Raw genomic sequence first — 26,998 nt, 5'->3', positions numbered from 1 at the left:
CCACCCGCCTCCTCCAGGGCGAGAAAAGCTGCTCCCCATCTCCCTGGTCTGCTGGGGGAGCCAGCAGACCAGGGAAACGCTGAGCAAAGCGGCGGAGGACCCGGGGCCGGACCCGCGGCGCTTCCAGATCAGCTGGAAGCGCCGCAGGTCCGGCCCCGGGTCCTCCGCCGCTTTGCTCAGCGTCTCCCTGGTCTGTAGACCAGGGAGACGCTGAGCAAAGCGGCGGAGGACCCGGGGCCGGACCGCGGCGCTGATCTGGAAGCGCCGCGGTCCGGCCCGGGTCCTCCGCCGCTTTGCTCCGCGTCTCCCTTGTCTGCTGGGGGGGGGGGGGGGGGGAAATGCAGCTAGTGCCCCTCCCAGCAGACCAGGGAGATGTGGAGCAAAGCCCGGGGCCTGGGGTAGAGCAGGTGGGGCGCTGCCGGTTGGTCCCGCAGCACCGCTCCTTGGCGCTACTGGACCAACCCGGCAGCACCCCAGCTGTTCTGCCCCAGGAGTCCTGATTCAGCTGCTGCTGATCAGTCTCAGCAGCGGCTGAATCAGGACGCCTGGGGCAGAGCAGCTGGGGTGCTGCTGGGTTGGTCCAGTAGCGCCAAGGAGTGGCCGCGCTACTGGACCAACCCAGCAGCACCCGAGCTGCTCTGCCCCAGGCGTCCCCAAGTCAGCCGCTGCTGAAACTGACCAGCGACTGACTACAGGAAGCCCGAGGCAGAGTTGCTCTGCCCTGGGCTTCCTGGAATCAGCTGCTGATCAGTTTCAGCAGCAGCTGACTTGGGGACGCCTGGGGTTCTTAAGCTGAATCTGTATGTAAGTCGGAACTGGTGTACAGATTCAGCCGCTGTTGAAACTGATCAGTTTCAGCAGCAGCTGAATCTGGATGCCAGTTCCGACTTACATACAGATTCAACTTAAGAACAAACCTACAGTCCCTATCTTTTACGTAACCCTGGGACTGCCTGTACTCTAGGTTTAACTAGACCCTCAAAATAATCATCCAGATTTGAGCTGAATGGTTCTTAAATGCCATATTTCCGGGTCTGTGAAAACCAAAAGTCCAAGCCAATAAGCTATAGTCATGTGGGTTCATTTTAAAAGTCAAGGACCCAAGTCACCCCTGGAATAACATCACGGATTTTACTAGAGTTATAAGACAGAGATTGATGTGGACTTCGTTTGGGACCCAGCACTAAAATAGCAAGTGTGTTGGCAGAAGTGTGTGGGGAATCTCAAACAGCTGGTCTGTATTATACCTAGATGGTTAGTGAAGTGAGATAGTGCTAAATTTAGTTAAGTTAGTCTAATCAATTGCTTGTATCCACTTCTGACTCACAGACCTTTTTACTGATGAGGAAATGGAACAGTAGTCGTCAATAACTACAAGGTTGTTTTTATATCTTCATTTAAAAAAATTAAGGATTTTTTTTTTTTTGAGAGGCAGCGAAAGGAAAGAGGAGCTTTTAAGAAAAGGATTTGAAAACTAGCTTTGGGGTCAGTTGTACATCTTCCCCCTCATGTGCAGTGTCATGACATCCGTGGAACAACTACAGCAATTTCGGACATGAAAAAGTCACATGAGGATGTGCATTTGAATTGTCTTTAATGGAATAAAAAAGCCTGCTGCTCTTTATCTCATATTTTCTATCCATCTGTTTTGTCTGCCATTCCCCTCCACACGCATCTCTGCCATTCAATCCTTTTCTTCCTCTTCTCCCTGGACAGACTGGCTGCATTCTTTCCTGGACATTATTCACTCTGGTAGTTCCTGCATCCTCTCATCCAAACACATAGCATGGACCGTTAGCAGAGGCAGCTGAACTGTCTTTTTTCTTCTCACAGGCAGCTTCTTTTACTGGCAGCTTTTCCTTGCAAGGAAGAGCCCGGACACGTAACTGGAGCTGGAAACCAGGAGAAGCAGCCAGCACTGTTTTCCATGATGAACAATTGTTCTGTATAGCAGTTTGATAACTGCTGCTATACAAGATGGTACCTCTAACAGGTGATCAACCTTCACCTGCAGCACAGATCTCAGAACTGGAAGTGAGCTTACATGGTAGATTCAGAAGTTAAAATAGGAAAAGAACAAGTTAAAAAATGACTTAGAAAGGTTAGATATTTTCAAGTCAGCAGCACGTGATGAAATGCATTCTAGAATACTCAAGGAGCTGATTGAGAAGCTATCTTTGAAAAGTTATGGAAGATACAGAAGACTAGAAAAGGACAAATATAGTCTCCATCTATAAAAAGGGAAATAAGAACCACTCAGGAAACTACAGACCAGTCAGCTTAACTTTTGTGCCAGGAAAGATAATGGCGCAAGTAATTAATGAATCCATCTGCAAACATCTGGAAGATAGTAAGGTAATACATAATAGTCATTATGGATTTGTAAAGAACAAATCATGTCAGACCAATTGGATAGCTTTCTTTGATAGGCTAACAAGCCTTGTCCACAAGGCTTGTCCTCTGCACTGATTATGCCTCAACTGGAGTATTTTGTACAGTTCTGGATGCCACACTTCAGGAGAGATGCAGAGAAAAATGGAGAAAGTCTAGTCAAGAGCAACAAAAACTATTAAACACCTAAAAAACATTACCAAGAGGGAAGATAAAAATAAATGAGTTTGTTTATTCTGGAAAAAGAGAAGACTGAGAGGTATATAGCAGCTTTCAAGTACCTAAAAGAGAGTGTTACAAGGAGAAGGGAGAAAAATTATTCTCCTTAACCTCTGCGATAGGACAAGGAGGATTGGGCTTAAACTGCAGCAAGGGAGGCCTAGGTTGGACATTAGGAAAAACTTCCTGTCAGGATTGTTAAACACTGGAATAAATTGCTTAGGGAGGTTGTGGAATCTCCATCACTGGAGATATTGAAGATCAGGCTAGACAAAAATCTGTCAGGGAAGATCTAGATGGTGTTTGGTCCTGCCATGAGGGCAGGGGACTAGATTTGATGACTTCTCAAGGTCCCTTCCAGTTCTAGTATTCTATGATTCTATAGTAGCAATAGACTTGAACTCAAGACATGCTGGCCCCTAAATGATGAGCATAATTAGCTGACCCAGATGGATGATGAACAATAACCAAAGATCAAGAAGTTCTACCATCTGCATGTATGCAGTTGCCTGGATTTTATTAAACCTTTCCTCCCCCCCCCCCCCCCCCACATTGATTTGTTCTCAACTTGTGACATTAAAGACTTCAGTTTGTTCAAAGCAGATAAGCAAGTTCCATCACATACAATGACAACAGAAATTCTCTTAAAGGAAGCGCTGGAGCAGAGTGGTCTTCAAAAGAGTTATGCAACCTATGAATGGACACTTAACCGAACCAATCTTAACCATTAGACAAAGAAGGCGGGGGGAGGGGAAGTGTACACAAAAGCAACACAGGGGATGTGTTTATGCCAAAGTTAATCCAACAGACTAAGCACAGTCATGCAGGAAGGATTCACAGAGTAAAGGGTCAATGTATCCAAAATACAAAAGAGACTTTAGACTGCTTGAATTAAGTTCACAGAGCCAAAAATTCCTCTGGCAGAATTGCATTTAAATAGAAACAGGCAGACTGTTATAAAAAGAAAAGTCAATAAGCTTCTAAGACTATACAACATATATTGTCAAAGTCCATACGTAGGATGATGGAATCCAGATATTCTCTTTTTTGTTTAAAAACACACACAAATCTCTCATGAGAATACTGATGAAATGAGAAGAAAGAAAGAGAAGGAAACTGTCAATAGAAGACATGAAGAAGTGGAACTAGGATAAGATTCTAAAGGCTGATAGTAGCTGGAATGTGAATGATACACATGGCTCAAGGCCCATCTGCAACCCACACATCTACCGGGTGTGGTTCACTGTCCCATCCAATGGCACTTAGACCACTTACAGTGGTCCCCAACGCGGTGCCCACGGGTGCCATGGTGCCTGCCGGGCCATTCCTGTGCACCACCGAGTGATCGGGGCTGGCCCTGGGCGCACGGCACATGGGCGGCCCCGCCCCCAGGTGTTCAGTGCATGAGCTGTGCCGGCCCCAAGCACGCGGCATATGGGCGTCCCCACCCCTGAGCACATGGCACAGGCGCAGCGCTGGCCCCAGGCATGCGGCGCATGGGTGCTGCCGGCTCTTGGGCACGCGGCACAGGAGCGGCGCCGGCCCCAAGCATGCAGCACATGGGCTGTTCTGGCCCTGGGCGCGCGGCGTATGAGCAGCCCCACTCCTAGGCATGTGGCACAGGAGCGGCACCGGCCCCGGGAGTGCGGCATATGGCTGGCCCCTCCCCCGGGGCTGTGCATAGCCCCGCCCCCAGGTGGCCAGCGTATGAGTGGCCCCGCCCTTGGGCGCCCGGAGCCCCAAAAGGTTGGGGACCACTGACTTACAGAGAGAAAGAATGAGCTTGCTCTTCAGCTGTAGCTTCTAGCTCAAGCAGTAGAGGCTCATGCACTAAGCTCCAGAGGTTCCAGGTTTGGTTCCGCCTGCTGGCATTATACGTGCTCACAAGGATCTGGGGCACAACTCATCCCTAAATTGCAGACTATTAAAATATTTCTTGGCAGGGTAAAGATCAGTCAATTTGTAAATATCAGCATTTCCTTGTACTCAAACAACCTCAATTATAGCCATATGCACTCAAGAATCTTACAAAGCCATTCAGCAAATGATTTGAGGTAGGGTCAGTTTTCATAGTTAGAAATTTAGTTTGTCAACAGGAACAGCGAAGCCAATTACTTATTTCGGTTGCAGTGGCATGCAAAGTGGTAGGTCTATAAACACCTAAGATGACTCAGGAACAGAAGTCCATTTTCTTATGCCCCCAAGACAAAATATAGCAAAATAGGATATACCTCTACATTCCATGTAGTTTCTAGCCTTCTGAAAATGCTGAAATGGGCCTAGGAGGCAGTACTTGGATCAGATACAGGTGGAGGTTCAGTTGTACTGAAGTCCTCCAGAATGTTCTCATGAAATTTCATCCAGAAATCATATTACATTTGTCAGTCTGGGTCAAAAATCTCATGAGACATTAGCTATGCTCAAAAATGAAACTGGAAAATAGGTTAATTTTCCTTTAGGCCCAACTAGGAATCGAGAAATGGGGGAAGATTCAGATCCACCAAATTCACATCTGACCTTATGAGCTCCACCACATTTGAAATTCAAAAGGGTTTACACTGAAAATTCTATTTTGACAATCTTTAATAAAACACTATATTTAACTGAAAAAAATCTGCTATAAAAAGGTATAGAGAGACAACTAACAGCATGAGCACGGCACTGGTGTAAAATGGATACATATACATAGAAAAAAATTGGTTGCTCAAGTTAAAGAGTTGGGTAAAAGACAAATTATATCCACTTGGTATGCTAGCAAACTTGAATCACTGCCTTCAGAACACTGCTGCAAGCAGCAGCACTTGCTGATGATCAGCTAAGGCAGGGGTGGGCAATAATTTTTTGCTGGGGGCCACTTAAAAAAAATCCCTGAAGTGGCCCTGGGCTGCACCAGAATTTTTTGCCAGCCCCCTGCTCATGCCCCTGGCTGGAAGAGATTTTCCACACTCCCCCACCCCCAGCCAATCAGGGCTGGGGATAGGGGAGTGTGCAAAGTCTCCTCCTGCCCTGCCAGGAGCGCGCAGCACTTCTACATGCCACACGGTCCTGGCAGGCCAGGGCCAGGGCAGAGGAAACTTTGCATGTTCCCCCATTCCCAGACCCTGTTTGGCCTGGGGGTAGGGGAGTGCACAAAGCCTCCTCCAGCCATGCCAGGAGTGCATGGCGCTTTTAAGCACCGTGCACTGCTTGCAGGGAGGGGACAAAGCAAAGGAAATTTTGCACGCTCCCCGCCCCCAGTCCCTGATTGACCTGGGGAGCATGTGATGCCTCCCCCTGCTATGCCAGGGGCACCTGGCACTCTAAATGCCACGTGCTGCTAGGTGGGCGGAGGAAACTGAGTGCTTCCCCCCCCCCCGGACCCTAATTGGCCTGGGAGTGGGGGAGCGGCAGGGCCTCCGGAGGCCAGCTTCAGCTTGCAGAGGCCCTTTTGCCCACCCCTGAGCCATGGGCTGCGGTCACATGGTGCTAATTATTCTTTTGTATCCAGATTAAGGATGTTAAAGAGCAGTTACAGTACTTGGCTAATTGTGTAGTCGATACAATTTATATCAATTACACGATTAGTCGATAAGGGGAGTCTGCAGAGCTGCAGCAGGAAAAGCTCCGCGAGCTGGCTCACAACTGGCTCCCGACCACTGTGGCTCTGCATTTTAAATGTAGTAAGAGCTGTTGCACTCTTTTTATATTTAAAATGCAGAGTTGCAGCATGAGTAGCTCCCAGACTGGCATGAGCCAGGACTGCTTGGTCCAAAGCAGCCTCTGCCCGTGGCCAATCCAGGCTGCCACAGACAGGGGCTGCTTCACAGTAGCAGCCCCTGTCCATGGGGGTCAGAGGTGGACAGAGGCTGCTTCGAGGCAGACTCCCCTACCCCATTCCCCCTCTGCCTTTTAAGCTGGCTCTCCCCAGCACTGGCTTCTGTCCTCTCCCCACTGCTTCTCACACAGAGGTACCAAGGGGCATGGAGGGAAGTGAGTAGTCAAGTATTCGACTCAACTACCCGATAAGCTTAGCCTTAGTCAAGTACTTGACTACCCACTCACTTCCCTAATCCAGACGTTAAATTAAATATACCACACACACACACTTTCCTAATGTTTCTTTTTCTATGTATGCAATTTCTGTTGCTACTACAGGAACAAGATTGCAAATGGGGGGTAGGGGATGAAGAAAAGGAGAGTGTTCACAAAAAGAGAAAGACATTAAATCACAGTCCATACTATGAAACCCCTGTTCTCTTACCTTTATAATCTTTTCAACACCAGAGGAGCAAATCATGTAGGTATGGGGATTAAATCGGACCTGGTTTACAATTGACCGATGACCTTTTAACACCATAAAGGCACCATTGACAACCCTGCCAATTCCACCTAGGAAAACACAAGAAAGAAGAGAACTGAATTGCAACATACTATAGAGAACAGTACACATTAGCTATATTCTTTAATTCCTATATTAACAATATCAAATTTGCACATCAAATTATTGTGGAAAGAATGCAGCTCTGATGAGGATTATGCTCTCAGCAAATCTGCACTTGGAGAATACAGACTTCAAACTCCCAAATAAAAACATAGGCAGTTTTAGAGCCCTGGGATAAATGTAGGCATCTCATATAAAAGAGCAGTAACATATTTAATTGAACTGCATGTAAAGCTGGCTTGTGGGAAGCAGAAGACTCATTAGCACCTACATTTAAGGCAGAAGTAAATGCACAAGTTGGTTTCTCAATCATTGTGCCTTCACTTATCAGTGGGTAAAGATTGCAAGATAATTTGTGGGTAATGAAATGGGGCAAAATTGCATCATTCCACAGGGCATGATTCCTTGTCAAGAGGCAAAGGAATTAATCCACATAGGCTACATAAAGGGGAGTGCTAGAAAACAAAGGTAGTACCTCTAAGATCCTACATTAGTAACTCACATTTAAGAGTGAGACGCCTAGTTTATTAGGTTTATTTCTCAATGACAGCTTTCCACAGTGTAAATTCATTATATTTAGAGATGGAAAAAGTATAACTCTTTAAATGGTTAAGCAATAAATTTAGGCTTATTGGTTATTATTAATGGTTATACACAGGATCCTGCCCTGTACAGCTGAGATTTTCAGTGGCTACAGGGTTACACAACTACCCACTTTTTTTTATAATTTCAGAACACACATTTGCATGTTTAAATAAGTAAATGCCATAATGAAGAACACGACCAAAACCAGCACTGTTCTTTAAGTGAAAAATGAAAACAAGATAAGTGAAAATTGTGTGTTAAAATATAACTCCTGAAGTCAAAATACATCTTTTTGAAAGCCAAAGGCAGTTTACTGACCTGTGATGCCTGCAGCAATCCTAACTTTAAAAAACAAACACAAACAAACAAAAACCCCCTCTACACACAATGTTTGCTTGTTCAGTTTAAACTGAACTGCTTTCCCCCAAAAGGCTCTGGCTCATCAGGTTTCTTTCCCCTTTTGTCCCTATGCTTGAGCTACTTCAGAACAAAAGGTGTACTGTAGTTGGATTCCTATGCTGTCCTAATTAACTAGCAACATTTTCTCCTGAAATGGAGAGTAGTGAGATTTTCATCAAATGGCCATTTCCTGTTGGAAAAAGCTGCACTGCTACTAAACGGCAGCCAGGCAGGGGAAAAGAACAAAACAAGATAACTTCTCAAATACAGCTTTTATAACAGTCTTCCCTTGTTAGCTTACCTGAATAGCATGGAACATGTAATCTACCAATTTCTCAACCTTTCTCACTTAGTAAAAGCTTTTATCAGCTGATTTCTACAGCATCCCTCTGCCAGTGAAAGCTCACCTCTCAACCTGGCAACGCATAAATGAGGGATATAATGTATAACAAGAACCCAAAATGAGAGGGACACAAAATTAACTGATTTTAAATGTAGGGTATATTTTTTTCTATGTAAATAACTCTTTCGATAACTTCAATTTCATAATACTTTATTTCTGGCAGAAGGACTTCTCAATGGCAAAAGAGAAAAGAGACACTAAATTTACATGGGATGAACTAGAATGAACATGCCATATTTGAGATGCATGCAAGAAAGAGGGAAGAGAGGAGGCCATAAATTATATATTAAAAAAAGCAAACAGTAAGAAACACAGGCTGGCCAAATGTTTTGGAACTTATAAAGTTATTTAAGACTCCCAGTAACTTCTGAGAAATTTGGAAAGTTCTGCTCCCTTGCCTACATAAGGAAAATCTCTCTTCTTGAGCAGTCAAATCTCTCCTTGAGCAGTCACTGAGACTGAAATGGGTGACATTTCAACTCATTTGGGCAAGTCACCACAGAAAATGCCCGTTTTGCAAATGGAATCCCACTGGTGTAAGTGGAGCTGGTAGAGGTATAAGAAAGGATCCTAAATTCTGAATTTAAAGGATTTGACTCTTCACCCGTTTCATGCTCTTGTCTATGATAGACATTCATCACATTCATTCATGGCAACTTGCCTTACTTCTATAGCATTCTTGCCAATCAAATGACAATTGAAAATCACCAGCATGCATCAGGCCACCTGGGCAAGGTTATACAAAGTGCATTTCTTGAAGTTTTTAAGTGGACAAATATTCTAGGACAAAGCCTCAAAAGTAAAAAAGAGAAGCTGCTCAGTAATTGCTTCCAATATAAGTGATGCCTGCAAGGCACGTTTTAAAGCATCTACTGGATTCTATACACTGGCTACCTGAACACACTATATTAGAAAACTCATGGCTGATATTGGGAAATGCTTTGCAGAGGATTATGAATGCCCCTTAGAATTAGACATTAGAAATATAATGGGGAAAGGAAGAATGCTCTTGTAGTTAAAACTAGGGATGTTAAATTTCAATTAACTAGTTGAATAGTCGATGGGATTTCTATTGACTACTCAATTAGTTGATAAGAACATATGTTTCAAAGGTGGAACGCAGACAAGAGCACCAGTAAGAGTTCTTGTGCGTTTCAAAGGTGGAACGCTACATGGAGTCCCACTTATTCCTTGTAGAACTCGTCAGAATAGCGAGTCCGTTTTATTTCAAAACAACAGGTGCGCTCAAGAGACGAGGTTGTAGTTTGTGATATGGGCAAGTTTTGATCACTACTGATCTGAGATGAATTTGAACCACTGTTCTGGAAAAGAAGGGATTTATACCAGTCAGGCATATATATAACAAATTTGTGTGTGTGTGGTGTATTTGAGACTAGCATAAAAGGCAATTCTTCATTTCCATCAATCATGTTTGGACTTCTGACGGCTTAAAAACACGAACTTGTTTGCAATGCAATAAAATCTTGCTATGTAATTCTTCAAGCATGAAGAGCTGTTTGCGTTCTCAATGATCATGCAAAAAAGGGAAGAAAAATTGCATAAGTCATGCTGAACATTGCCATAATTAATTTAGTAACTGGACCACAATGACAGGCCGATTACTGGCAGCTGTTGCAGAGTTACAGTCAAAGATAGTATTCAGAGAGATCTGAAAACGCAGTTTGTGGTTGTGATTTATTAAGCAGCTCAGAAGTCTGGTTACAGTCATTTCAATTAAACAACTCTGATCATCTTTTCCAACTACAAAATAATAAAATTCCTGTTCCTAAAACAGAATCTTGGAGTGAAATTTAAAGACACACATACATCCAGTAAATATTGTTAAAAACCACAAATAGTTAAGCCAGTTTTTAACAGCTTTGCTGAGCAGCCTGGGTAGGGACTACACCTAATCTCTTCAGTCTCTCACTTTCAATATAAAGTGGTAGATATACTTGATTTGGTTACCCAAATAAATGGCCAATGGCCCATCATGGTGCTAGCATTTCTTGTGCTGCAGGAAATGCTATCAGAAGAAAGATAAAACCAAGACTCTGCCCACTTGTACCCTTCGATGAGGAGCTCAAGGCTTAAATCAGAGAATTTAGCTAAAAAACCTCACAAGCCACTGATCATTATTTCTGAAAAGTAACTGAGAACTGGATAGGAATTAAGAATGTGAGGGGTGGGGAGCATGGGAACAAATGTTCCACCATCTTCAAGGAGGAATATATCTATTAAAATGAACAAGTGTATGGGGGAAGATGGAAAAACACTTCTAAGCTTCTTAACTTTTAAAAAACTATTCTCTGGTGACATAAATCTTGCAAGGTAAGCAATGAAAGTCCTTTTGTGTGGAACATTTAAACCTGGGTTGAACAAGTCACTGGGCAGCTTACTGTAGAGTGGGAAATGACCCAGCCTGCCCACTGGAAGAACATCTCTGTACCACAGGATAAACCTCCCAAATCCAGGACTCTTTGGGCAAGCAACAGCTATGGTCCTGCCGGGAGCAGGAACCAGCTGGGGAGTCCAGCCTGGACAGACCCAGCCCCCTGGGGTACTGACAGAAGAGTAGGGAGCCCAGACTCCAGGGAACCCTGGGCAGGCCAGCAGAAGGGTGGGGAGCCCTGGCCTAGAGAGCCCTACAGCCTGGAGAAGAGCCCCTGAGTGGGCCAGCAGGGGAGCACTGACCTCCCCTTAGTTCAGCAAACTCTGGATCAGGACTGCTCAGATCCCCAGGGTGCCAGACCAGGGAGGGCCAACCTGTACAATTATTGTCTCGGAAAGATGCCAAACACAGGGGCTACGTCTAGACTGGCCCCAAATTCCGGAAAAGGGATGCAAATCAAGTAAGTCAGCATAGGGAAATCCGCGGGGGATTTAAATATCCCCCGCGGATTTAAATAAACATGTCTGTCGCTTTTTTCCCGGCTTGGGGAAAAGCCGGAAAAAAGAGTCTAGACTGGCCCGATCCTCCGGAATAAAGCCCTTTTCCGGAGGATCTCTTATTCCTACCTGAAAGGAGGGAGGAGCCCCGCCCCCGGGTGCCCGGCTATGGGGGGGGGGCCGCCCCCGGGCGCCCGGCTATGGGGGGGGGGGCCCCCGGACGCCCGACAACCTCAAAAAGGTTGGGGACCACTGCTCTAAATATAGTAATCAGTTTTGCATGCAAATAAAATAGATTATTTTATAGAATCAAGTTTAAGAACCAGTACAAAATTAAGAGGCCTCATTTCTTTCAAAGTCCTCCAGTTTGCTGGGCCTTTTATGACTTACTCTCTCAATAGCAGCTAGCTCTCATAATTCACTGTGCCTGAAGAACTTTTAAAAATAAAATAATTTTGTACTTTACTCCTACAGCAAACTATCTGCTGAATTACTACGTAACTGTAACACAAGTTCTAGCTTATGTGAAACCTGCTTCAGGTGGCATGTGACCAGGATTCATCACCAAATTTAGTCCACTGATTGGATCATGGGCTAGGTACTGATGGGGAATGCAAGTGAATCCATGTCTCTTGGCACAACAGATCATACCTCAACTATATTCAGTATAAATAAGGAACACATTTTTAACAGCAAGGATTAGTAACTGAAGCAGTTTATCAAAGAAAGTAGATTCTCCAAACACTTTAAATCAAGAGTCAATGTCTTTTAAAAAGATATGTTCTAGATTAAGCATAAGTCAGTCACTGTGCTCAATATAATGGAGAGAATGGCCAAGTTCTAGGTCCTGCCTTTTGCAAGTCGGGCAAGAATAGAGATGTAGCAACAAAAGGGAATAAGGATCCCATATGCTCTGAGTCTAAAATACAGTATGATATTGGACACTAGTCGGAGAAGAAAATAGTATTTAAACACTAGTATTTGTTAGACACCACATACAAAAACTTACCTGCTTCTGGATCTGGAGGAATTCTCCACATGTATAAGTTGAAGTCATCAGAGCCAGAGAGGATATACTATTAGACATAAAAATAAAGCAAATTAAAGGTGAGGCATCACTTGAAGTAGGTTCTTTTTCTTAAAAGTTAATGGAAAGAATTCTAGTAGTTTGGTCTAGAGATGTTAAATGGCATTTAATCAGCAAATCAACTGTTCGTTGATAAGGGGGGGAAAACTGCAGAGCCGCAGCAGGGTAAGCTCCCAACCCCGGGAGCTAACTCTGCTGCAGCTCTACCTTTTAAATGTATTAAGAGCCACAAGGTCCTCGCTATGCCTCTGTGTCCCCTGTGCCCACAGAGATGGTGCTGGGGAGGAACCAGCTTTTAATCCGGTTCCCCCAGCACGGGTTCCTGCTTCCCCACCTGCTGCCTCTCTCTGATACCGGCAGCAAGGTGGGGGAGGGGAGGGGAAGTATATGCATATGCTTATCAGATAGTTCACTAGTCACATCGCTAATTTGGTCAGGGCTGTCAGAACTTGGAGGTTTTATTTATCTTTGAGTCTGGACAGGCTGCCACCCTAGTTCGGTATCACAGAATGCTGGATGCTTAGAACTCTTGTCCATTTGTAAGTATCTGCTGCCCACGTTTTATTTTTGGTCTGTTACACAGTCTAGCCTCCAAAACTGAGGTGGTCCAAACCAAAGTTCCAGACTCAACCACTGTCAACTTTGAGCTCTCACTCTTTCCCAAACTCAAAAATTGTTGAAAGTAGCAGTGTTTGTTTTTACAATTTCATAAACTATGAGCAGTCCTGTGACACCTTAGAGACCAACAAATTTATTAGGTTATGAGTTTTAACCCACTTCAGATGAACTGGAGTAGAAATTACAGAATCTGGGCTATATATTCAAACAGCAAAAGAAGTTACCTGTTGTAACCCTGTGCCCTGGTGGTCACCCCGAGTTCGGGTGACCCGCGTCCTTTCCTAGCTGATCGGACTCTTGGCCCTCTGGCCGATGGTAGCTCCCGGCCGACCGTGCGGGATGCCGGAGCCCACACTGGCTCGCAGACGCCGGGAAGGGGGCTCGGGCCCTCCCTCACTCCGAGCCCCGACCCAGGGCCCTAAGACGGGGACGCTAGTCCCTAGTCAGTGGAGGGGGTTACGTTCCCCCCAAACCCTCCACTCGCGGGGACCACGGCCCCGCCCTGGGTCACTTCTTCCCGGCCGGTTGTTCGGCGCGTTCCCCCCAGCAAGGGGATAGACTCACCCGGAGTCCCTGTCGCGGGTGAGGCTTCAGCCGCCGCGAGTCCCGCGTCTCCTCTCCAGGGTCTCCCAACAGACCTGGTCCCTCCGTCCTGCCTCCAGCACTCCCTCCCCCCGGTCCATGGTCCGGGGCCCTTTGAATGGCCCGCTCCCCTCCGGACGCCGGGGCCGGCGTGCTCCCGTGACTCCAGGCCCCGCCCCTCCCCGCGCTCTCCCCGTCGCCTCCGGTGACGTCATCGCCCGGCGCCGGGGAACGCGGCGGGCCGACGGCCGTCTCGGCCGGGACTCCTGTTCCCGGACTCCCCTTCTCAGTGCGGGGCGGCGCGGACCCTGTGCCTGCCAGTCACACCTGTGAATTGTAAGACCAGTGTTCATGAAGCCAATTAAGTGTCAGTGTGGATGTGCCTAAAATATATTCACATTTCCACACCAAATACTCTGAATAGCTTCATTAAAACTGGTCCTACAATTGACAGATAAACAAACAGCAAAAGAAGTTATTTACACACACACACACACACACACACACACACACACACAGCTAGCCCCGCTCGCCAGCCACTCTGTCCGGCGATCTGCGCATGCGCAGATCATTCTGCACATGCGCAGATCGCCCAAACCTGGCTCTTCCAGGTTACAATCTACTCAACCACGGCGAGTAGATTGTATTATTTGTCGAGCCCTGTATGTATATGTGCGCGCGCGCACACACACACACACACACAGCTTGACAAATGGCAGCAAAAACCACTCGCTAGCCCCGTACTGCACATGCACAAGAGCCGCATTGCGCATGCATGTGCCGCAAATGAACGGGGCATGCAGCTGAAATCTACTCGCCAAGAGTGAGTAGATTGTAGAGTTTGTTGAGCCCTGTATATAGATATATCTCCTGGATTCTGTAATTTCCACTCCAGTCATCTGATGATGTGGGTTTTACCTAATGACCTAATGAATTTGTTAGTCTTTAAGGTGCCAACAACTAGCAACCAGCTCTGTTACTCTTACCTTGATCTCAGAAGATGGACAATAGAGCATGTAAACTAAGGACAAAAGGGCAGAGTTTGATCTCAGTTACCCGGATGTAAATTGGAAGTAGCTCTTTTGGGTCTATCAATTTATGAATAAATTTAAATCGGTGTAAATCTGATTAATGTAGTCCTAAAAATCAAACTTGCTTTTATTTAGAGAAAAAGCGGGAGAGAGAGAGGAAAAAAACCAAATGGAATAAAATTTGGCCTTTTCTTGACCCCAACAGCAGATAAACTCAACCCAGACAAGCAAGACAAGCGGAGTTTAACTGGTTACTGGTTTTCATTCTCTAGGGATTAACAAATTCATCAGGCAGAGCTAAAGCGGGCTGTGAAGAGACAAGCCCTGTCATCCTAACACAGGACTAAGAAACAAAGAGCCAAATTACATGGAGAAACACAGAACCTTGTAAAAAGTGTTACTATGCTAGTTACTTTACAGGTAAAAGTGTGTGCTGCTACAACAATGCAACATCAGCCCTCTGGACAGTCTCCCCCCTCCCCCCCCCCATCAATACAATGCAACGAACTATTCTTCTCTCTCCTTATACCAATTTTTAAAACTATGTAGATAGGAGTAAGCATCTACAAATGCAAATTGCCCCTTTACTGATGCAAAGGAGCACGAAACAGACACCAGTTATGTTACAAAATTATCTACTAGCTCTGTATTGCTTAGAGACACTTCATTTCAGTGCCAAGCACTCCAAACAGTAATTCCTACAAGCCAACATGTTCAGACACTTGGACAGCTTACCAGAGCCTAAGTGACCTGGTAGTACCAGGAATATAAATGGTTCCCTTTCACATGACAGCTTATAAATGTTAACTCACAGCAGGCTAGGCTACTGTGCCAGATCTACACAAATTAGGGCTTATACAGGCAGCCTCCCAAACAAAAATCAGTTCAAGAAACAAAGCAGTTTTGCAAAAGATATGTTACACAAGAAAAGGCTACACAAAAAGTTTTATTTTTTATAGTTATTTAAATCATACAAAGTGTTACCATCTTAAAAGCATTTGTTACCCAGATCATAATCAAAGCAGAAAATGCTCAGAACAAGGCAAAGATGCCCCTAAGAACATAAGAACGTCCATACTGGGTCAGACCAAAGGTCCATCCAGCCCAGTACCCTGTCTCCGACAGCACCAATGGCAGGTATCCCAGAGGGAATGAATCGAACAGGTAATGATCAAGCCATTTCTCTCCTGCCATCCATCTCCACCCTGACAAACAGAGGCTAGGGACACCATTCCTTACCCATACTGGCTAATAGCCATTAATGGACTTAACCTCCATGAATTTATCTAGTTCTCTTTTAAATCCTGTTATAGTCCTAGACTTCACAACCTCCTCAGGCAAGGAGTTCCACAGACTGACTATGTGCGGTGTGAAGAAGAACTTCCTTTTATTTGTTTTAAGCCTGCTGCCCATTAGTTTTACCCTAGCTTGAAAATAAAATGACAAGATATCCCTAAAAATGGTTTAAGAGAAAGCTTAACTTAAATACTTATATAGGAAACATCTAATGCTGAACCATTACATCTCAAATTTCCCTTTCTACCAAAATCATTGCTTTACGCAATATCTCATGTCTTGCTTTGGATAACACATGTAATACAAAAGAATAACCAGAAGGAATTGGCGTCAGATGTTTTTAAGGGGAAGAAGAAGAAAAAAAGTCAAAAGAAAAACCATTTGTAAAGACTAGAACAGATGCATACAGCCCACCTGAAAACTCCAAAACACATTAGGCTGCAGCCAAGCTAAGAGTGTGAAGCAAACCTCTCTGAAAACCTAGAAATGAAGGGAAAACTCAAGCCATGTACGTGGCGGTATTAGTTGCACATTAGTAAGTGGGCGTACATAGACTTGAAAAGTTACATTTTGGAAGATGCCAAAAATTCAGCATTCCTTCTCATAGAATGCACCATTTTACTGCTGTCAAACCCAGTAGCCAACATTTTTTCCCTGTCTCCTTGCCCTTCCAGGATCTCCCTGTAGTTGTCTCCTGTTTTCCCGCTTTCCTCACAACAACAGAGTTAACTGGATTACAGGGCATGCTCCACCCATTGTTCCATGGAGCCATATAGCATAGCTCTGGGAACCAGAGCTGGAGTCTAGTTTACAGACAGGGACTGGGGAGCAGCCAGAAGTGTAGGAATGTGAATTGCGCTGGCTAAAGAATATGCCTCAGTTACTACACTGGAGTGATAAATGGCTTCAGCAGCTTGCCTTCCTACTACCCATATCCCTGGCACATTGAGAGGAAATGAGGTTCTGATTTGTGCTACCGGTATCTGAAGAAGAGCACAGGAGCCAAAGCTTGGGATGTGTAAATGGGCCACCTGTCCATTTTCGGAAATAATTAATGTTACTTCCATTCGTATTTAAATGAACCACAGCTGCAAGTGGTACTGAGGAATAGGAATAGGACAGAAGTGTGTTTCATGATAAAAATGAATGAATGCTGTTGCTGCTGAATTAAGAATGTTGTTGCCATGGAGTACACGCTGCCTTGATTATAAGTAGCAGAAAGCCACCACACTGCGCTGAACCACTGAAGGAGCCATATAAGCTTAGACTCCACTTGCATATGGTCCAAGGATCTTGGGTTGTGAGGGAATATGCAAGACTAATTATTAACAGAATCTCTTCTATCAGATGATTTGTAGCACAACACTGATGAGAATCATGGAGATAAGCCAGCAGTGACGGAATGACAAGAATTGTAGGAAACACTAAAAAGACCCCAAAGGATTAGTGAAATCATGGTAACTCTTGAATCTGGCCAGACGTTGAAGGAAGCACTCACATGCTCAGATGTTTGGGGGAGAAGCCTCAACCAGTGTTAAAAATACCTGTTTGAGAATATCTCTCCCCCCCCCCCATTAGCAAAATACCACTGCCTGAGATGAGCGAGAGTTCATATCTAGGCTCCAATCTTCCTGTAGAAGACAAGATAGTCTCTCCCCTCTTAGATCAAACAGTTTGTTGACCAAGCCTTCTCTTCCACACATAAGACCACTGTCTACAAGCCTGTGAACGCAGCTCCCTTTACACCTCTCAGTAGGGAATTCCCTCATCAGGGCAGTCTCTACGAGGCATCCCTCCTCAAAACCGTTCCTGCCCTATTACCAACTCTAGCCAAAAGGCCTCCACCTAAGATTGCAGCGCAGAGCTGATTTAAGCACCTGTATCCAGGGCAGACTATTAATTCCTCTTACCCTGGCTCAGTGGGGAGTTCATGTACTCAAACGCATGGAGAGTGGCAGGAGGAAATTTTTCCCAGAAGCATTTATTTAGAATTAGAAAGACTTAGGAATAGGAATGCTGTATGCAGTGTTGTAGCAGCCATATTGGTCCCAGGAGATTTGAAAGACAAGGTGGGTGAGGTAATATCTTTTATTGGATCAACTTTGGTTGATGAAAGAGACAAGCTTTTGAGCTTACAAAGAGCTCTTCTTCAGGTCTGGGAAACGTACTCAGCATCATATCTAAAGTCCAAGTCTACCTTACACTACACATGTACTTTGTGATAACTATATTGACAGGAATGTGAAAAATTCGCACCTCTGAAAGACCTAGCTATATGGACCCTAACCCCCTGCCCCTTCCCATTATGTAGACAGTGTTATGTTGACAGCAGAGCTGCCACTTATTGTGGAGATTGAGACACACTGATTAATAACTTGGTCTATGATTTTTATTAAAGTTACTAGCAAAGTTATGAATTTAAGCTTCTAGGTTTCTCTTTAGAAGATGATGTGCAGATTTCCTTTGAGAATAAGGACTCTCAAAGCACGATAACTTTGTGAAAAAGTGTTCACCGACAGGTGATATGGTATTTTTGTCTTATTGTTTTCCTGTGTGAGTTCATTTGAGAGCATAGTGATGAAGTTGAAGAGGCTGGAGGATTGTTTGAAGGGCCAAAGGGGGATTCAGGAAAGAATTCTTTTGAGATATAATCCACATCAAATATTGATTGTAATTGTTTAATGGTATCTTTTATAGGTTCTAATGTGAGATGACAAAAGTTTAAAAGCTGTAGTTATTCACATCATACAGTGTTTAAATATTAAACTGATAGATATTAGATATTAAACAGACAGATGCAGTGAAAACAGAGAAGATAAAATAGGAAACAAATTGAGAGAGACTATGGAGAAGACTGGGAGAAGTAGATAACATCACTGGACTATTACTGAGGCATTGTTTATTATTAGTTTTTCAATGCCAGGATGGGACATCTACAACTGCCTGACACAGAGGCAAAGAGTAAGCTGCTTACGGTGTTCCTTTGTTGAAGGGGGATAGACTTTAAATGCAGTTATTCCTGAATGGCCTGCCTCTGTTTAATCTATAACTGAGGATTCCTCCCTATTCACGTTATTGCCAATTTTAAGATTTTGTTGTCTAATCAACTGAGTTTCTATGGTTTACAAAATTTCTAGCCCACCCTTACTTGTTGTTTTTTGTGAAAGGACTTTTGTAATACCTATTACTGCCTGGAATTTATCATTTGTAAGTAGTGCCACAGCTTTCCGCTTAAACCATTACTCTTCAGCGGTCAATTTTTTGCTAGGTTTTAAAAGACTCAAACTTTATGTATCAAGAAAGGTCACTGGCATTTCATACAAGGCATCTTGTTTTTAGAGGTACCATTTGAATACCAAGATGGTGACACTGACAAAGTTTGAAACGTTCCATTCCACGCTTGCTCATTACTTCAGGGATTTATACAAGTTTCAGTCTCCAGCCAAGCAAACATACAAACTTTTGCTACTCAACGAAGCTTCTCTCAACTCCTGAGGTAACAAGTGGTTTTCCCCCAGCTTGACCATCTCTTTTCCTGAATTCAGATATCAAATCTACCCTTTCCTCTGGAAAAAAAATCAAACAAAAATAAAGCAAGCCATTCTATGTAAAGCGTGCATAAACAAACCAAAATAAAACGTATGACTCAGTGTGCGTTTGCACAGCACCTTAACTTCGAAATAAGATATGCAATTTGTGCTACGCAAATTGCATATCTTATTTCAATTGTATTTGGAAATAGGTTATTTTGAAATCTGGCATATCTACACATTACCAAATTTCAAAACACCACGCTATTTTGAGACATCCCGTAACCCTCATGGAACGAAGGTTACAGGGATGCCAGAACAGTGGACCTGTTACTTTGAGATAACGGGCGCATTTAAAAGACGCGAGGTAGCTATTTCAGGATATCTCCAGTATCCCAAAATAGCCCCACTGTCCTAGTACCCTAAGACTAAAAAGAACACAAGTCTGATGACTCTTCTCCGAGGACTTTTGCCTTCCAAGACTCAGTTTAGAAAGCAGCACTCTGCCTTTTATAGATAAGATATACAGGGTTTATTCAAAACACCTGCCTTTGAAAATTCACAAGCTACTTTCCTCTCCCCAAACCTGCCATACAAGTTTGACTTGCATCCTAAAATAGTTTCTAAGTTTGGTTAATGAAAACCAATACAATTAACATGGCTGTGCCACTGATGTGGACATGCCACAAGACATAATGAAAATCATGCAGGCCTCTATAGCATGACCAAGACTTGAGAGATTATGATTAGGCCACTGGTGCATGACATCCACTACTCATAATGCTGGCCAACAAAGTTCTGTTGTATTCTTATACTCCATCAAACTATATGTATCCATCTTTCACCTCGTTTTATACTGATATTATAAACTTTAAGGACAGGGACGATGTTTCTGTTCGGTATCTGTTATTGCCCAGTAGAGTGGGGGAACCATAATGCTAGTTTAAAAGGAAAAAAGGAAAACTTTTTTTCATACCTACCAGCACAATTGTGTTGCCCTGAAAAGTTTCAGGGCTGGTTCTTTAATTATTTAACACGACTCAAATCGCAGCATAAATAGAACTTAAAACGTCCCCTTTAGCCTAGCCTCAAGCAGCAAGTCAAGGGCACAGAAGACTCTTCCCCATTTATAACGTTTACACAAATGTTTATACAGCATACAATGTTCATCCAATTACAGCTGCTGAAGAAAAAACATTCATCAGCTGCTACTGTTAGCCATGTGCTGATCAACTTACACAGATCCCCAAAGACTTTTTCTGCGGTAATTGATTGATTGTTCCTCAGCAAGAGATATGCTGGTCTAAAACTGTATTGACTGGACAAAAAAAGCCAGATGGCTGTGTAACAAAGGCTAAAGAACTGCACTGAAAATTCACAACAACCAACTACAATTCCCACCCCAACCTTAAAAGCAACAGAATGTACACCGGGCAATTTTAAAGACCTTTAAAAAAATCAATATTTTGCAGACTCACTACATAGTAAAACGGACAATGTTTAATCACCACAAGAAATAACTGAAAATCTATTACCACAAACTTTTGCAGAAAAGAAATATATATATTCCCACCATGTCCTAAAGAAAACAAAGATATTTCTATGCATGTAGAAAGGAAGAGAGATAGAGATACATTATTTCTCTACATTAGTACAGCTGCAGACATCCTGAATGCTTTTCCTGCTTTCTGGAACCCACTGAATAAGAAAAAATTATTACATAATGAGGAGAACACAAAATTCCTGGTCTTCACTATCTATATAGAAAAGAGCAGATTTTAAGGTTGGTTCTGAGCACAGTTTATCCTTGTCTACACTTGCAGTTAAAGAGCATTCAGTAACAACTTAGCTGTATGCATTGATAGCTCTTGTTTTGTTAGCCACAGGTCATTTAAAATTTTTAAGCATGGACCAGACCACACCCATTAGCTGAAGAGAGAAGTCCTGCTTCTGAAGATCTCAAAGTGCACATAAAAGGAGCCCTGACTGTGGAGCCTAGAAAGAGTGAAGGAGTACAGCTTCTTTTGTGCTGACCTCAATGCCCAGAAAGTTAAATCTCTCCCACAACAGTCTGCAGGAAACATAAGAAAGAGCAGAATGGCTGCAGGGAGAAAATGGGGGAGACAGCGGAATCAAAGAGGGCGCTCTTTCATTCTGCTGCAACCCAGATTCTATGACATTTCTTTCTGTGTGGGATCGGAGGACAAGGGAAGGAGACAACACTGAATGTGACAATGTTTGGCTATAGAACTGGGTTCTTCAACTTCTATATACAAAGCTAACTTCTAACTGCATTCTTAAAAAAATAAAATAAATAAAGATCAGCCATTCAGAAAGCTAACTGGCAGACACTAATTTTATCTCTGTAAACTATAGTAAGACACTACATTCCTTTAAGTAAGCTTGTCCAAAACCCCTAAACCATTTTTGCACAGTAAGTCCTTCACATTTCGATGCTTGACGCTGCAAGAGAAAATATTTTGCTGCGAGCGGTCATTCATACTCACGAATACTTTCACAAAGGAAAAGCATAAATGTACTCATTAGAGAGGAAGGCTTCCCTTTTAATTAATAAGTACCACTTCCTTGAAAAGAGTCATTTTAACTAGAAAATATGCAAAAAAGTACAAAAGTTAGATTTCTATACAACAGCAACACACCTACATTTATGGAACTTAGCAACCATACAACTAATCCTCTTTCAAAGAGAGCATTGCTGACATTTTGATTAGTTGATCGGTACTAATCACATTATCCCTAACCAGAGTTTAGTATGCAGAGTTAAACATTCCAAAAACTGAAACTTTATAGGAAGACTGAATAGTCTGCAATATTGCAAGTGGTGCATTCCTGAAACTCCCCTCCAGTGTAATGTCAACAGAAGAGGCTGAGTGGTGATGTAATGTCTGAGGGCATGCCATAGATTCAAGACACTTTTTGTTTTATTCACAGACTTCAAATTAACCCTTTTTTGACATCTGATTGTTGCTTGCATATTTACTACCACAGGCTCTAGAGTGGTTCAAAATATATGCAGTGTGAAATAAAAGCTGGTTATTACCATTCTGCTCATTTGTACCATGTATTGTAGTTGGAATTCATGAGCAGGAAGAGAACCTATCTTCAGGTTTTATACCACCACCCTATATTAAGATACAATTTGTGCTTTTCATTTAAACCTAGGCAAATACATCTAAAGTTGATAGAATACATTGATGTAATTAAGGGCAATGCTTGGCCTATTCAGTCTGCCTTCCCAATATCTCCTTATTTTCTTCTGTGATTGACTGCAGCTAGGCTGGGCCAAGATGAGCTCCTAATTCAAGACAAAAGACGACACCATATTGTGTTCATTTACTTATCAATATCAGAGCTCCTGTACAAAGAAGAAGAGAGGTTTCTTAGTAAGTGATATGTGAACATTGAATTCATATTTAACAACTAGATCTAAGGAAGAATTGTGTGTGGCTCCAAGTCATAAAAGTTTTCAGCTTACCTTTGATCACCACAAGAAACTAGCTATTTGACAAAAAGAAGTGTACCACTTAATGAATAAGTGTAGCAGAATCCGATCCTAATATCATTCGTTATAATCCAAACACATGGAAATTCATTTAGAGTGATTTAAAAAGCTAAAATTGAGGCAGATATTTGGAGAAAACTAGATTTATGGTTTGACATTGAGGAAAAAACCTGCATATTCGGTTTATTATTATAATAGGTTCATAAGGACAATGGTTATGGTAGTGTTCAGACTTGAATGATTCGGATGCTTCCATAGGTCCGGCAGAACCACAACTGGTTCTGGGAGTCCAGCAGCAGGAGGACCGATGGCTGGGAGCCCTGCCAGGATTGGCAGCATGCAGCAGGCCAGCGCTAGGCAGCCTGCATCAGGCCAGTTGGAGGGACCAGCAGCCGAGCTGGGAGAGGAAGTGGGCTGGGGGGCTGGTGGCAGGGGGACCAGAATTGACCTCCCTTGTTCTATCAAACTCCCTCATTAAGGATCTGTCAAGTCCAGAGGGTGCAGGATCAGGGAGGTCCAATCTCTAACTTTTAAAATCAAATACAACTTTGTCAGGTGGTCTCAACTTTTACAATACTCAGTATTTTTAAATGAAAATTGGAATAAGATATGAAGTACTAATCACTAGGTCCAATATGAAATATTAAGCCCTGATTTACTTGCTTAAGACGTCTGGAACATTAAAAATGAGGACTGAACCATTCATATTGTATACTTAGCACACATCAGAAGATAGGAAATAAGAGTGCAGCTAGAGATAACCTTCCTACATCCCTTTCTTTCCAAACCCTTCCTCACATCTTATCCCCATAAGAAATCTGCACCCAAAGCAGAGTTCTGACTCCAAAAAAGGGAAAAAAAGTATCAGACACTCCACAAAGCTCATTACGGACTTTGCTGATTTTACATGGAAGGCACTAAAATACTATAGTGACGAGATGCAGCACACCACTCTGAGACCACGTCTAGACTTGCAGGAAGACTGATGCTGCAGCAGTCAAACTTCTAGCATTCGATTTACCAGTCTAGTAAAGACCCAGTAAATTGAATGCTGTGGGCATCCCTGTCAGCACCAGTACATCTTGCTGTCACAAGTAGTAAGGGAAGAGGATGGGAACATTTCTCCTGTCGACCTCCCACTGTGGAAATGGCACCGAAATTTGGCTTCAGCTGACCTTCCTCCGTAGCACAGACCTGGCCTGAGTTAACCAGATGGGATCAAATTTCCAAGCTCTTTCTGTAAATTCTGTAATTTTTCTGGGTTTCATGAATGGACATGTGTCACACACACAAAACAAACTCCAACACACCAGCAAAAGTGCAGAATTTGCCTTAGAAAGAGATGCAGAAGACTCCTAAATTGCATTCCCTCTAAAATGTGCGCCTGTGTGGGCATGCAACGAGAATTTGAGGTTTGCCTACCTCCTCAGCAGAGCTACAGCAGTGGCTGCTCAGCTGGGCAGCCACCACATAGCCGTGGCCCTTCCCCAGGGCTCCAGTGGCCCTGGTCAGGGCCAGAGCCACATCACAGGTGGCCAGCAGCTGTTCTGGAGGCCCCGGCCAGCAGCAGAGTACCACCAAAGTAAGATTCTGGCTCCCCGTCTTACTACCAAATCCTTTGTGTGCGTCTAATTATACATCTTCAGTTGTTAACTCTTGGCTTTATTTAGGGTCTGATCTGACTTCCATGGGTTTTATCACATTACCAATCACTAGGCTGGGAAGTGGGTTGTTATTTAAGCCCTTATTTTACAGTTCTTATGCACCTGCTTAACATTACTCATGAGAATAGTCCCACTGACTTGTAAGGAACTGACCACGTGGGTAAAGTTAGCCATTTATGTAAGTTTTTGCAGGTGGAAGGTCTAAAATGTAGAATGAGATTTTCAAAATAGCTCAGAATTGAGATAGCACTGCAAAAATTCCCATAAAGTCAATGGGAGCAGAGTTGTTTGTCTGATTACTCATTCAGTATTTTCGTGTTTTTAAAAAAGTGTCTTCTAATCAGAAAGCAGAAAAATGGATTACTTAGGTGACCAATCACTGGCCACTAAAAGATAATTGTGCATACTTGAAAACTTAATGACCATCTGAGTCTAAAATGTGTTTTGAACTGTTTGAAGAATTCTCACAAATAAGTAGTAATCTTACAGAAATTAGAGCAGTTTGCAAATAAGCTGAAAGCTGAAAGAAAAATAATATATTGCAATGAATAATTCAGTCAGATCGAGTCTCTACTAGACTGTTCTGGGCAAATATTTTGATGGAAAATGGCTTTTGGGGGAAACTGACATTTTACAAATATGTCTATTGTAGTTGAGATTTTTTTTTTGTTTACATTAACACGTCAGTCAATTGTAGTCAACCTACCCATTTAAAAAAAAAAATATCCAAATTATGCTCTAAATCCCTGTTCCAAACCCCACAGAAGTCAACAGAAGTTTTCCAATTGGTTTCAATGGATTTTGGGTCAGGCCCATAGAACCTTCTTACTTGGAGATAGAAAAAGGGGGATTAGATCAAATATTGTCTCTTCTTACTAACATAGGGTTGCTTCCTACAGAGTCTTTTGTATAATAGTGGTAGAAATGTAGCCATGTTAGTCTGGTGCAGCTGAAACAAAACACAGGACTGTGTAGCACTTTAAAGACTAACAAGATGGTTTAATAGGTGATGAGATTTCGTGGGCCAGACCCACTTCCTCAGATCAAAAAGTACAACATGAAAATCGTGTTGCCCCTTTTCTTTTGTATCTGAGGAGTTTTTGAATCACCATGGGGAGACGCTTGTATATTTGTTTTATAGATCTGTATTATGCCGAATTAAAAGCACTATTTTAAAGACACATTTCTAGACCACTCTATAGATCTCCTGTAAACATGTTGATAGTGGCAAGAATTAAAATAAGCCCTCTACAAAGGAGAGGAAACTAAAACTTTCATTTTGTGATAACTTTAGTCCAAGCCCCACATGTATTTCCTTTGTTCTGGAACATTTCAGAGTTTAAGAAATCTACCAGCAGTATTCTTCAAATTAACTTTAATGAAAATGCCCGTATTAAGGAAAACACATACATGGACTCAGGGAAGATAGTTTCTATTCAGTATGAAACACAACTTTCACCCTAACACAATTTATTAAAAAGTTATTTTTATAGAAGTAATCAGACTTATGTTTAAATATGAATCATAAGAACATCATAAGAACAACCATATTGGGTCAGCCCAAAGCTCCATCTAGCCCAAAATCCTATCTTCCAACAGTTGCCAATGCCAGATGCCCTAGACCAGTGGTTTCCAACCTTTTCCAGATGGGGACCCATTTTGACAATTCAGGAAGACTTGGTGACCCAAGGCAATTCAAAAATGGGGGGAAGGAAGGGGGCAGAGCCACCTGGGGGGAGACACTTGGCAACCCTATTGAAATGTAATGGCGACTCATATTTGAGTCACGACCCATAGGTTGGGAAACCCTGCCCTAAAGGAAGTAAACAGAACAGGTAATCATTATGCGATCCATCTCCTGTCATCCATTTCCAGCCTCTGAAACAGGCTAGGGACACCATTCCTACCCATCCTGGCTAATAGCCATTGATGGACCTAACCTCCATGAATTTATGTAGTTCTTTTTTGAACCCTGTTCAAATCTTTGAGACACACTTCCGAAAAGTGCACATGACCTTAATATTGGAGCACATGACCAAACTCACTCCACTCATGGATGCAAAAATTTAACAGGAAACACTGTTCCTGTACCTCTTGTGGATCTGGTTGCAGGTTCCAGCTCTTATCTTCATGTCTTGATATGCCCCACCAGGATGCAATTCCTGTTGGAAGTGACAGTTCTTCTGGACTATCTATATGTCCAGTTCCTATCACTGTATATTTTGAAACATATCCAGTTACTTTTAACTATTGGGCTGTGTCTACACTGGCACCCTTTTCCGTAAAAGGGATGCTAATGAGACACTTCGGAATTGCAAATGCCGCGGGGGATTTAAATATCCCCCACGGCATTTGCATGAA

At 43.1% G+C, this 26,998-nt stretch overlaps 1 protein-coding gene across 1 annotated transcript in view; it reads right to left on the bottom strand.

Moving 5' to 3' along the window:
- Positions 1-26,998, bottom strand: part of DCAF5 (DDB1 and CUL4 associated factor 5) — an 88,231-nt gene that overhangs the window by 8,409 nt on the left and 52,824 nt on the right. Inside the window, exons 7-8 of the mRNA XM_075927343.2 lie at positions 12,316-12,382; positions 6,851-6,978 (exon numbers count right to left, since the gene is read on the bottom strand). Coding sequence (XP_075783458.2) covers positions 6,851-6,978; positions 12,316-12,382 — 195 coding nt within the window. The remainder of the gene's footprint in view (positions 1-6,850; positions 6,979-12,315; positions 12,383-26,998) is intronic.

Source organism: Pelodiscus sinensis, chromosome 5, assembly GCF_052426305.1.
Source record: "Pelodiscus sinensis isolate ZL-2025 chromosome 5, ASM5242630v1, whole genome shotgun sequence".
In the NCBI taxonomy this organism is placed as follows: domain Eukaryota; kingdom Metazoa; phylum Chordata; order Testudines; family Trionychidae; genus Pelodiscus; species Pelodiscus sinensis.
The sequence above is the reverse complement of the archived record's forward strand: the minus strand, read 5'-3'. Positions and strand labels throughout refer to the sequence as shown.